The sequence below is a fragment of the Thamnophis elegans genome, chromosome 12, assembly GCF_009769535.1.
Source record: "Thamnophis elegans isolate rThaEle1 chromosome 12, rThaEle1.pri, whole genome shotgun sequence".
In the NCBI taxonomy this organism is placed as follows: domain Eukaryota; kingdom Metazoa; phylum Chordata; class Lepidosauria; order Squamata; family Colubridae; genus Thamnophis; species Thamnophis elegans.
Window position 1 is genome coordinate 34,185,018 of NC_045552.1, and position 13,068 is coordinate 34,198,085.

The 13,068-nt window shown below is 43.3% G+C and overlaps 1 protein-coding gene across 2 annotated transcripts in view; it reads left to right on the top strand.

Moving 5' to 3' along the window:
- The window catches only part of LOC116515685 (vascular endothelial growth factor receptor kdr-like), a 210,198-nt gene that overhangs the window by 159,355 nt on the left and 37,775 nt on the right, over positions 1-13,068 (top strand). For both annotated transcript variants that reach the window (XM_032227845.1, XM_032227846.1), the window contains exons 14-18: positions 2,688-2,834; positions 4,554-4,679; positions 4,869-4,975; positions 5,651-5,786; positions 8,992-9,096. In XM_032227845.1, the coding sequence (XP_032083736.1) occupies positions 2,688-2,834; positions 4,554-4,679; positions 4,869-4,975; positions 5,651-5,786; positions 8,992-9,096 (621 nt within the window). The remainder of the gene's footprint in view (positions 1-2,687; positions 2,835-4,553; positions 4,680-4,868; positions 4,976-5,650; positions 5,787-8,991; positions 9,097-13,068) is intronic.

The following is a 13,068-nucleotide window of genomic DNA, read 5'->3' on the forward strand; positions in this document are numbered from 1 at the left end:
CGCCAAGGCGATCCCCTCATTTCCATCGACATCAAGGAGGCATACTTACACGTGCTAATACATCCAGCCCATCGAAGGTTTCTGCGCTTCCACTTTCCACTTTGCGGGGCATCCTTTCTAGTACTGCGCCTTACCATTCAGCCTATCATCGGCCCTGTGGACCTTCATCAAACTGCTAGCAGTGATCGCAGCCTCGCTGAGGTCCGTTCCCGTAAGAGTCCATTGTTATCTAGATGACACCTTAGTCTTATCGTCTTCCCGGGCCCAGGCTTGTCGCGACCTACAGCTGACGATCGACACCCTGCAGGATCATGGATTTGTACTGAACTTTCCAAAGAGTCACCTGCACCTGACCACGTCCCTGCTGCATCTCAGGACAATCATCAATTCGGAGACTTGTGTGGTGTCTCTCTCTCTCAAGAGAGAGACAGCATAGCCTGCAGTCACTGGTGAATCAAGTGCTCAATCAGAGGTCACCCTCCTTCACGGTATTGTCCCAACTTCTAGGGAAGATGATAACTTGCATAGATGTTGTTCCTTGGTAAGGTTCCATGCATGACCACTGCAGTGGTATCTCCCCCCATTCCAAAGGGCTCACACCAGTCACTCTCAGGCCAGGGTTCGCTTACCGACCAAGGTGTCTCTGTTGCTCCATTGGTGGATGTCGTCCCACATCCTCAAGAGATGCCTCTGCAAGAAACTGGAGCGGATTGTAGTTACAACGGATGCGAGACAATTCAAGGGGGGGGCATGCCCTGGATCGAGCAGACTGGTTGAGCAGGACCATGGTGGATCAGACAGAGTGGTGCTTGAACCCAGCCCTGTTCCGAGAACTGTCCAGTCGCTTCGGTCATCTGCAGGTGGACCTGTTCGCTTAACTCGACAACAAACATCCGCCACGATTTTACACCAAGTTCCAGGTACCAGGGGCAGAAGGCACCTTGGCTGCAGGGCCTCCTTTATGCCTTTTCACCTCTGCCAATTGTACCACTGGTCATCCAGAAGATTCTGGCGGAATGGGCGGAGGTGCTGCCGATCGCACCGATGTGGCCACGGCGCCCCTGGTATGTGGACCTTGTCCATCTGTCCATCTCACACCCATGGAGAATTCCAGATGACCAGTTATCACTCTCGCAAGGAGCCCTCATCCACCCGAATCCACAGCTGTTACAGTTAGCCATGTGGCATGTGAGCGGGCGATCCTGAGTCAGAGCATTTCTCTGATAAGGTCATCTCCACAATCCAGGCGGCTCGCCGTCCGTCAACAACCCGCATCTACGAGGCTACCTGGCGCACCTTCTGCAGATGGTGTCGAGCAACAGGTGTGGACCCAACCGGGGCAACCATACCGCAGGTATTGGACTTCCTACAGATGGGCATGGACAAAGGACTAACATGTAACACCCTCCGCCATCAAATTGCGGCTTTGCCTACCATAATTGGCGGTGGGTGAGGCCACCCCTATCTCAACACCCGGGGGTGCGGGCCTTCCTGAAGGGAGCGGTGAACCTTAGTCCGCCTATCATTCATCGCTACCCCACCTGGGACCTCTCCCTAGTACTCAATGCCCTTACGGCGACTCCATTCGAGCCTATTTGGACCATCTCCCTCAGGTTACTGACTCTTAAGACTATCTTTTTAGTAGCCATCACATCGGCCAGGCATGTGTCTAAGTTGGCAGTGCTCTCTGTCCAGGACAATCTCTGCATTTTCCATCCGAGGAAGGTCGTACTACGTTTGGACCCAACCTTTCTTCCAAAAGTCAACTCGTGGTTCCACGGGTTCCAAGAGATCACTCTCCCGGATTTCTGTCCACAGTCATCTCACCCCTGAGAATGGCGTTGGCATCATCTCGACATTCGTCATTCACTTCGCCGCTATGTGCGATGCACTGCGTCATTCAGAAGGACGGAGGTCCTGTTCGTGTCTTTCCAACCTGCCACCATGGGCCAGAAGGCATCATTGCATACCATTGGCCGCTGGTCAAAGGCGTGTATTGCCCTAGCCTACAACTGTCGGTCCCAACCGGTTCCCAGTTGCATCACTCCCCATTCTACCAGGAGCGTGGCCACGATGGCGGCCTGGGCAATGCAGGCCTCGGTGGAGGACATCTTCAGGGCAGTAACCTGGTCATCGTCATCACCCTTTATCCATCACTACAAGGTGGACGTTTATGCCTCAGCTGAGGCATCCTTTGGACGGCGCGTGCTGCAAAGGTTAGCTTCTTCGGCTACGGCACCAGACCAGCCTCGTTCCGCCCCTGAAGTCTATTGCTTTGGCATGTCCCATGCTTGGATTCCCCAAGCAGCGTACAGGAGAATGACTGTTGACTTACCTGAACGGTCCTTCTATGTGCGCTGCGAGGGGAATCCAAACCCACCCTCGGCTTCGGCTGTTCTGGGCTGGGACTTCCATGTTTTCCTATGACATTCTGACTTACCTTGACTTCTAGGCTTCTTTTGCTTCTCTCAAGCCGGCTGATCCTTCGTGCAAAACTGAACCAGTCCAGTCAGAGGAGGCGTGGCCATCAATTTGCATAACTCAGTCTCTAGGCTAATGGACAAAGTAAGTCAACAGCGATTTGATCTTTATGATTTTCTTATTTGCTTTTGTTCAGGGTTGCCTCAGTGACCACAGAAATGCAATACTTTTGGTATTAATATATGTCATTTTCCTTTTGTTTGCAGTTAAGACAGTTCCTTACATTATGGAGAACTTTACTGACTTGGAGGTTAATGTGAGTGGCACCATTGTTCTGGAGTGCAAAGTCAATGGGATCCCAAAACCTGATATTGCTTGGCTGAAAAATGGCCACCGCATTGCCCCTGCTTCAGGTGAGCCTTCTGAGATAAGTGCTGCTACTCTTCCTTCTTTCTTTCGGTTAAGGTCACAGGTGGCCTCTTGGAAAATGGGGAATCATAGATAACTAGGGGGGTGGAATCATTTTCAAGGTCCCAAGTTCAGTTCCCAATATAGCAGGAGAAAGTACAGTGTCAAGCCCCAAAATCCAAGACAGACATGTAGAGTTCCTTCTTCTGGGCACTTTCTTTTTTTCTTCCTCTCTACCTAGACTTTGTTGTCACTTCATCCTCTGGAATGCAGCCCCTCCCTCCTGGGAATCTCCAGGCTACATTCTGCCATATCCAGATAGTTGCTGAATTACAACCATTCGTTGAGCAATTGCTCAAAGTCACAGTGGTGTTGAACAAATACTGATTCCAACTGGTCCTTGGAGTTCCTGCCATCCCAGCACCCTTGCAGTCACGAAATTGCTATCTGAGCACTTGGCAACTGAAGCAAATCCCATCCTCCCTCACACTAATGATGTTACCTACTTGGGTAATGAAACCCAAGCAAACAACCAAGCTCAGAAAGCACCAAGGACCTCACAGTCCTCCTTCTGCTCCTATATAAATACACCTAGCGATTGGCAAGATGAGAGCCAGGAAATGTGGACTGAACTACCTCCAGCTGCCCACTGCTCTGGCAAGAGCAAAGTTGCAGGCCTTAGAATTCCCTTTCAGTGCAAAGCAACACAGGTAGTCCTCGACTTATGACCACAATTGAGCCCAAAATTTATCTTGCTAAGCAAGTCAGTTATTCAGTGAGTTTTGCCCCATTTTACAATCTTTCTTACAACAATTGTTAAGCAAATTACTGCAGTTGTTAACTAGTAACATGGTTATGTTGACTCTGATTTCTCCATTGTCAGAAGGTTGTAAAAGGGGATCACATGACTCCAAGACACCGCAACAGTCATAAATATGAACCAGTTGCCAAGCAATAGCAATAGCATTTAGACTTAACGTATATACCACTTTACAGTGTTTTACAGCCCCATCTAAGTGGTTTACAGCATCTTCCCCTAACAATCTGAGTCCTTATTTTACCCACCTTGAAAGGCGGAGTCAACCTTGAGCCAATGAGATCCGAACTGCCAAGTTGCTGGCAGCCGATGATCAACAGAAGCAGCCTGCAGTACTGCACTCTAACCTCTGCGCCACTGCAGCTCATGAATTTTCAGCGTCTGAATTTTGATCGCTTGACCATGGGAATCTTTGTGAAGTGTGAAAAACACTTTCCAGTGGTGTTATAACTTTGAATGGTCACTAAATGAAAGTTTGTATGCTGAGGATTATCTGTACAGAACAACAGGGACACAAAACACTCGAAAACCGACTTTCACAAATGCCAAAATGTAAAAGAGGGTCTTTCCCTGAAATCTTGGAGAGACCCTGCTTTCAGCTCAAATAAAATTGGACCAGGTGGGCTGCTGATCAGTTTCAAATGAAGGGACCCTCACCTGTCCTTGGATCTCTCTCTATCCGAGGCTTCCACAAGGGGATTTAAAAAATCCTCAAAGTAGCCACCAAGGTTGTAGTTGTGAACCCTATCTTGACTGTTACACTTCTTTTTCCTGATGCTCCATAATGGGGCCAAGCAATTCCAGCACCAATTTCTCAGGGGGGGGCAAGAATACTTTCTAATGCATGATGCATTGAAAATAATGCTCCTTCCTCCCCCTCTGCCAACCATCCCCTTCCTTCCTCCAGGAATTTCCATGGAAAACAACACTTTGGTGATTGAACGAGTGAAAAAGGATGATGAGGGTCAGTATGAATGCCAAGCGATCAACGAGATGGGTCAAGACAGTACCCGGGCGTTTATTAAAATAGAAGGTGAGAGGCGCAAGATGGGATGGTTTGTCTCCAACAATTTATGCTGGGACTACAAACCCTATCACTTTTAACTGTTGTTAAACAACCAAAATCTGTCAAATACAGGTATGCAAGTGAAGCTTGATGGAGTGGTGGGTTAGGGTTAGGGTCAATGGATCTTGAGTGGAAATCTTTTTGTGTCTTTTTCAGGCTCTGAAGAAAAATCCAACATAGAAGTTATCATCTTGGTTTGCACTGGTTTAGCAGCCACTCTCTTTTGGCTCCTTCTGACCCTCTTCATCCGGAAACTCAGAAAAGTAAGGTGATCCTCATGTTTTAGGCTTAGAAATGAATCACTTTAAACACTGAAAGAAACTAAAGCTGTTTGGTAGTCAATTTCTATAGTGCCACTAATGACAGAGAAAAGTCTTCCTTCGCCTACAGCTGTTTAGTTGCAGAGTCAGCTGGAGGCAGCTTCTAAATCCCACGATTCCTGGAAAAAAAAAGACATGGCTACTTTGATGATTTAAACAGAGGTAGTTTATCCATCTCTCACATTTTTGAAAGTACAACTATTCTGTAGACAGTTCAATTAGTGGCCATTCAAAAGTTACAATGGTACTGAAAAAAGTGACATGATCATTTTTCACATTTCCAACCATTTCAGCATCCCCATGAATACAATATATTAAAATTCAGATGCTTGGCAAGTGACTCATATTTATGACAGTTGCAGTGTCCTGGGGTCATATGATCCCCTTTTGTGACATTCTGACCAGCAAAGTCAAAAGGAAGCCAGACAACAACAACCATGTTACTAAATTTAACAATTGTAGTGATTCACTTAATAACTGTGGCAAGAAAGGTTGTAAAATGGGAAAATTCACTTACTATATATCTCAGCAACAGAAATGTTGAGTTCAATTGTAGTCGTCAGCTCCATCCACCTTCTTCCAATTCTGATCTTAGGGAGTTTCTTTTTTTTCTTTCAGCCGGATGCCACCGATATTAAAACTGGATATTTGTCCATCATAATGGACCCAGAGGAGATGCCCCTGGATGAGCAGTGCGAACGTCTTCCTTACGACAGCAACAAATGGGAGTTTCCAAGGGATCGGCTGCGGCTGGGTATGTGGCACCTAGGCAGGCTCCTCTGCTGGGGAGGGGGGGGTGACCTTGGACGGAATGAGACAACTTGGCATAACCAACTCACCACAGCCAACTTACCCCTGGACCACTCTCTGAGGGACGATTGAACAATTCAATTGAAGTATTCAAAATGTAGAATAACTCTTGTCCTGGGTCATGTTGTCCCAGAGAGAGTTGGCCTCAGTGAATTGGCCGTGCCGAGTTATCCTTGACCCGACCTTGAATACTACTGGATTACTGCCTAAGTCCCCCTTCCAAGAATTCCTAATGACTCTGCTGGCTGCCAATTTGCAGTTGTAGCTGAACACATCTGGGATGGATTTGACAGCTAATAGTCCATTTGTACATCATTGGATTTGGCACAATGATAAAGATTTGGATCCATTGTTTGCCGGAGGGGTGGTCAGCCAGATGACTTCCAGATGTTTTGCATGCATGATGATGGGAATTGTCATCTTAAAATATCTGAAAGACACGGTGTCATCTGTCTCTGTCTAAGGGATGTCTTCAGCTTCATGCAGGACATTAACTAGGTTTGTTAGAGCCCATCTCTGCTTTGAAGGAAATAGACTACAATTGCTTTCCATGCTCCCTTCTAAACCTAAACATTGTCAGGGTGAATAAGATAGAGATGACAAGGTATGGGCGGTCCTCAACTTACAACCACAATTGAGCCCAAAATTTCTGTGGTAAAGTGAGACGTTTGTTAAGTGAATTTTGCCCCATTTTACAACCTTTCTTCCCACTGTTGTTAAATGAATCATGGCAGTTGTTATGTAGGAACATGGTTGTTAAGTGAATCTGGCTTCCCCATTGGCTTTGCTTGCCAGAAGGTGGCAAAGGGGGATCACATGACTTCGGGACACTGCGACTGTCATAAGTATGAGTCCGTTGCCAAGCATCCAAATTTGGTTCATGTGTCCATGGGGAAGTTGCAAGGGTCTAAGGGTGAAAAACATACAGGTAGTCCTCGTTGAACAACCAGTTGTTTAGAGCCTGTTCAAAGTTATGACAGATCTTCCCAGAACTACTTATCACTCAATTTAGAAGCTCTGGTCGAACCCACCTCCACCCCACACTAGTCATGTGATTGCCAATGGCTGTTTGCAGCATCTCCTGGTCACATGACCATGATTTTCAAATTATTTGCCATGAAAAAGCTTTTACTTTTGGTTTCGGGTAAAAAGCATCCATTGAGGAAAACAGGCTTGCTTAATAACAGCAACATTCAGTTAACAACATTTGCTTAATGGCTTCTGAAAAAATAATCAGGCATGCTCACATGATCGATGACTGTAATTCTGGACTCAATTTTGGTCGTAAGTCGAGGACTACCTGTTCTACCTGGCCTCATAGCCCACTTCTCTCTTTCTTAATGTAATTTTAGTGAGTCCAATCTGTTTTCTGTTTCAAGCACAAATTCAGTCTCTTACCCATGGTGAACAATTCATGTATTCATAAATCAAAGGTCCTACTTGCCAGCCTGAGAGAACCTGATATGGGCCATAAAGGTTTTATGAAGTATCTCCAAATCCCATAATATTCTGCAGAGTGAAAAAGACTAAGAATCATTTTTCAATCATTTGCGGTTCACTAATTGTAACCCAAAGATTAATCCTGGGATTTTATCCATTCCCACAGTCTTTATTCTTAGAAAATCCACTACTTCTCAATGAAATGTCAGCTTGCTATAATACTTTCCCATTGTTAAGTTTCCTTAATAGTTTAATATTTGGCCCACGAATTTGCCTCTTCCCAATGGATGTGAAAGCAATCTAGAATCTACCTGATTACCAATCTTTGGTAGGAGGAAGAAGAGGAGGACTAAAAGCAAAATTATTTAATTGAATAATAAAGACTGAGGGTTGCATGCAAAGCTTTTTAGCAATGCACAATTTTGCAAGCTTTTCTGGATTCTGGAAATGATTCTGTTTTTTATGTTCCCTGAAATGTATGAACCTTTGATTTTGTTCCTTTTTCTCCCTGTGTTTTGTATTATTTCATATGTTTATAAACTCACTTCAGTTTATACATATGTTCTAGCATGTGATGCAGACTTTCTGCTCTATGCTTATCGGGACTCTGATAGTTTGCAAAAAAAAAACCCACAGATTCTCTTGCATGCAATTTGTATGTCAATATGGCAATTCTTTGCAAATCCAAGGAAGTACAGGCTGGGCTCTTGTGAGAAGAACCCATCTTTCTGAGCTTCCTTCCTCTCTTCCTTTTCTGGAAAAAAAATCACTGTTTACTTACAAAATTATACTGATGAACCTTCAAAAAGAAATATTCAAAGGATTTTTTTGACTAAGAAATTTTGGGGAGAGCATCCTGCCGTGTTGTTGGCTTCCACAATCAAATAATCATCTTCATTTTATTTTTTAAAAAATTTTTTTATTATGCAACCTATTAAAATGCATGCAACAGCAGGGAATGATCAACACAATCTCAAAATTAAAATATAGAGTAATAAAAAAAGGAACAAAGGCAAGTCATGCCTGGATATTATGATGTTTACATCTTAATGATGTTTATATCACAATGTTTCCTTCCTTCCGTCTTTGAATAAACAAGGATGATTTTCTTTTCCCCAGCATGATTAGAGATTTATATTTGAAAGTGAGACATCTTCAGAAAAAAAATGTCAAGCGTTATTTCTGCAAAAGCGAGAATCAATGTGGCAAAACAGAGGGGGGGGAGAAGCAATGAATTGTGTAAAACAAGCGGAATAAGAGGAATCTCTTTTGCTTTGCAGGCCTGTTTTTGCAGAACAGACTTCTTTTATGCTAGAACTGGAGGGTTGCAAAGCAGGTCCCTCCTTTGGTCTTGCGACACCCAACTTTGCTTTGGAATGGGACAACCCAATGGCAGCCAACTCACCACAGCCAACTCGCTATGAGATAACTCGCCACAGGACAATTCAATAATTTGATTTAAAATGATTTAAAAATATTTTTTAATTGTTGTCATTCACATTTCATTTTGTCTCTCCTTTGGCATCCTTTCTTTAATGGTTATTTTTCATCACTTCTTCAATCTTAGTGTAACTCTTGTTCCTCAGAGAGTTAGCCATGTGGCAGCATCTCATGGCGAGTTGGCCACAATGAGTGTTTGTCCCCCACTTCCCTTCCATGCCTGGTGTTGTGGGTGCTGCCTGGCTCATTCTCTCCTCTTGCTTCTCTAGGTAAAACTCTGGGTCATGGTGCTTTTGGCAAAGTGGTGGAAGCATCTGCTTTTGGCATAGATAAATCTTCAACCTGCAAAACAGTGGCTGTTAAAATGCTTAAAGGTACACTTCTCTCAGACTCCTCAACAGTTCCTTCTGAAACCCAAAGCTGGTTGTGTCACTGGAGAAGTTTCAGAAACATTGCAATTGAAAATTGAATAAGGAAGGATGGCATTCCTTTTATTACTCTTCCCTCTTTCTTGCGGTAACTCTGGAGTGAGATGGGCAATGTGGCCTATCGTACTTTGGTGCCTATTGTTATGTCCTTGAGCATCCTGCCTGATTTGGCTGTATTGTTTTTCAGTAGCTTTCATTTTTTAATAATAACTTTTATTGCATTGTGAACTTAGTTGTTTTCTGGCAGACGTTTTATCACCCACCCTGGTTAACATCATCAGTGCTAGTCAGCTAGTCAACCTTAGAGCTGATGATGTTACCTAATTGGGTCATGAAACATCTGCAAGAAACCAACCAAGCTCCGAGACCACCAAGAACCCTTCATTTCAACCCTGAGCTACAAATATTCTCCTTTACTGGAATTTTTATTGCAGTATAACAATACAAAGATAAAAAACTAATTCAAACTAAAAAAAAATGAAAAGTGCAGAGAGAAAAAAGGGGGAAAGGAAAAGATATATAAAGAAAAAAAGATATACAAGGAAATGACTTCCTCCTTCATCAAGACAAGTACAAAGCAATTTCAGTAGCTTATCACCTTCTCTCACATTTTTGCCAAAAATCTCTTCATCCCAGGTTTTCAGTTATTTTCAGAGGGGGTAAAGTTTAAAAAGAATTTACAGCTGTGTTTTTGGAATCTACACAAGACCTTCTCTTAAATAAAAATGCTGGGTGGCTGAAGGGGTGCCATGACAGGGGTGTTCCAATATTTGAAGGGCTTCCGCAAATATGAGGGGGTCAGCCTGTTCTCCAAAGCACTAGAAGGCAGGACAAGAAACAATGGTTGGAAAGGAGAGAAGCAACCTAGAACTAAGAAGATATTTCAATATTTTCTAACAGTGAAAACTATTAACCAATGGAATTCCTTGCCTTCAGAAGTTGTGGATGCTCCATCACTGGAGGCTTTTAAGAAGAGACTGGACAGCCAGAATGGTTATAGGATCTCCTGCTTGAGTTGGACTAGAAGACCTCAAAGGTCCCTTCCAACTCTGTTGTTCTGTTATGTTGATGCTTCAATTGAAGGAGCATACAGAGAAAGGAGGCGGGTCAGGAAGACATCATCCCAGGGAGGCAGTTTGCTGTTATTAAATATTTTGAGACTGGACTCATCTACCCTGTAGCCTTCCTAAAAACAACCAAGGCTCCTCATCATGACAACCATGCCAAGAAAGCCCCCTAAACATGGTCTCCATTTAAGAACATCCACTGGTATAGCTTTCCCCTTCTATTGCCGCAACTTGCAGCTTTTTGCCTATTCCCAACCCAACATGTAAATAACGTGATGGCAGGTGACATGATGTCAGGTACCATAATGGCATCCCTGCAGACTTGGGTTCAAGATTTATTGTATTGCTCTCAGCCAGGTGCTGAAACCTCCAGAGCAACTGTATTGAAACTGATCCTGAATCCATTTATGACTCTGAAGCCTCTAGCTTTGAATTTCTGACATGATGAAACAGCATTGCCATGTACCTTTGTTAGAGATGTCCTGTACAGGCCAGCCTCCAGAAGGGCAACATGAAGTACCTTGTTGAATGGCCACCAGAGATGACTACGGGTAGAGCTTCTCTAGAAGGCACAGGAGGACTCTCTCTGCCCAAAACACATGAGCAGGTTCTGCATGCACAAGATCCAAGTTTAGTTTCTGGCATGCCAGAGATTAAATCAATGTTTCTCAACCTTGGCAACTTAAAGAGTGTGGACTTCAACTCCCCTCTGGGCTTTGAAGTCCACATGTCTTCAAGCTGCCAAAATTGAGAAACACCAGATTAGATGCTATAAATATGTTCAGCTAATCAGAGTTATTCCCTCATTTCCAACATACTCCATTAACATACAGAGAGATTCAGCAAACTGAATGAAGCTGGAATATATATCATCTTGTTTCTTAATGACTGAAAGGGGTAATGCCAAAGAGATAAACAAATTAAATCAATTAATGACAAATCACAGGATCAGAGGGCTGGAACCTGGAAGAGATCCTGGAGGTCTTCTAGTCCAAATCCTGCCCAAGGAAGGAATGTTGAATGTTGATTTTATTTATATACCGCCCTTTTCCCCCGAAGGGGACTCAGGGCAGCTCACAACTCAACCAGGGAAGGGGGATACAAACAAGAATTTAAAACGACATAAAAAAACAATGCATGATTAAAACACAACAGTCATACCAATTCGAGAGACCTTGTAAAGAAATCTAGCTTAGCATGGAAGCAATAGCAATAGCAATAGCAGTTAGACTTATATACCGCTTCATAGGGCTTTCAGCCCTCTCTAAGCGGTTTACAGAGTCAGCATATCACCCCCACAGTCTGGGTCCTCATTTCATCCACCTTGGAAGGATGGAAGGCTGAGTCAACCTTGAGCCGGTGAAATTAGAACTGCTAACAGTCAGCTGAAGTGGCCTGCAGTACTGCACCCTAACCACTGCGCCACCTCAGCTCGTCTCATACAATGAGTGATAGATGATCAGTCAAAGGTATCTTTTCTACTAATATGGATGGATTTCTAGTAGTCTAAATACCTTAACATTTAAGTATTTAAAGAAATCAGAAAGGAATTGTGTTAAGGATGAGGAGCACAAACCTTGCCAACATAAACAAATTTATTTTCTTTCCAGTGACAAGGTTTGGGCCATCTGGTAATGACATTTACATACCAGTTCTCTCTATAGATACTTGATGAATAAATACACCACTTAGCATATTAATTGCTTGGAATATTAGGTTTTAAAATATATTGTGGAGTTTTCTCTAACTAGATGAGGGCTGGACCGATTTCTTTCATCACTGCAAAATCTTACATTTTGTTGTGAAACCACGTTTGCTTCACAATACAAAACTTCTAGATGTTAGCACAACTTTTGGTCAGTCATCTGCTCATCCTTATCCAATATCCAATAACTAAGAGGCTGTCATAAAGAAGAGGGAGTCAAGCTATTCTCCAAAGCACCTGAAGGCAGGACAAGTGGCAACTGAACCAAGAGAGAAGCAACCTAGAACTAAGGAGAAATTTCCTGACAGTCAGAATAATTAATCAGCCTTGCCTTCAGAAGTAGTGGAGGCTTTTAAGAGTCTGAATAGCTATTTGTCTGGAATTGCATTGGGTTTCCTGCCTGAACAGAGTGTTGGACTAGAAGACCCCCCAAAGTCTCTTTCAACTCTGTTACTCTGTTATCTTTTATGTATGATCGAAATTACTTTGAGCATCCAATTTTCTTTCCAAGAGCATCAGGAATAGCCACTATTCTTTATTTAGTACTGTTTTCAAAGGTCTGTCCCACATTTTTCTCCATGCTTTTGAATTATCCCACATGGAAGTACACTCTGGAAAATGTCATCCTACTACTTGCCAAATATGTGACTTGTTTGAGAAATGTTTCCAATGAAAATATAGTAGTTCTCAACAACAGTTGTCCCTAGCTCTTTCCTGGAAGTCATTGGTATGAACAATCCTTATTGTGAGAAACTGAGTTATTGTGGGATTATGTTGCCAGAATTATTAAGAATATTTTAAATCCAAGAACAGGTGTGTAATTGGTGCACTTCTCAGCCTGTGTTCAGCCTGCTTTTGGTCTAATTTCAAAGGCCATTTTCAAGTAAGCAATTTTCTCTACAAGTGAAGGAATGAACCATTTGTTCAAGCTTCCTGCATGGAGAGAAGGAGAAAGACAAGGAGAAACATCTGAAGAGAAAAAGAGATAAAGTGGATGAGAGACAGAGTTAAAGAAACGTGAAAGAAACCAAGGGAGCAAAACAGAATAACAAAGTTGGAAAGGACCTTGGAGGTCTTTTTAGTACAGGAGACCCTGTACCATTCCCGACAAATGGCTGTCCATTCTCTTCTTAAAAGCCTCCTGTA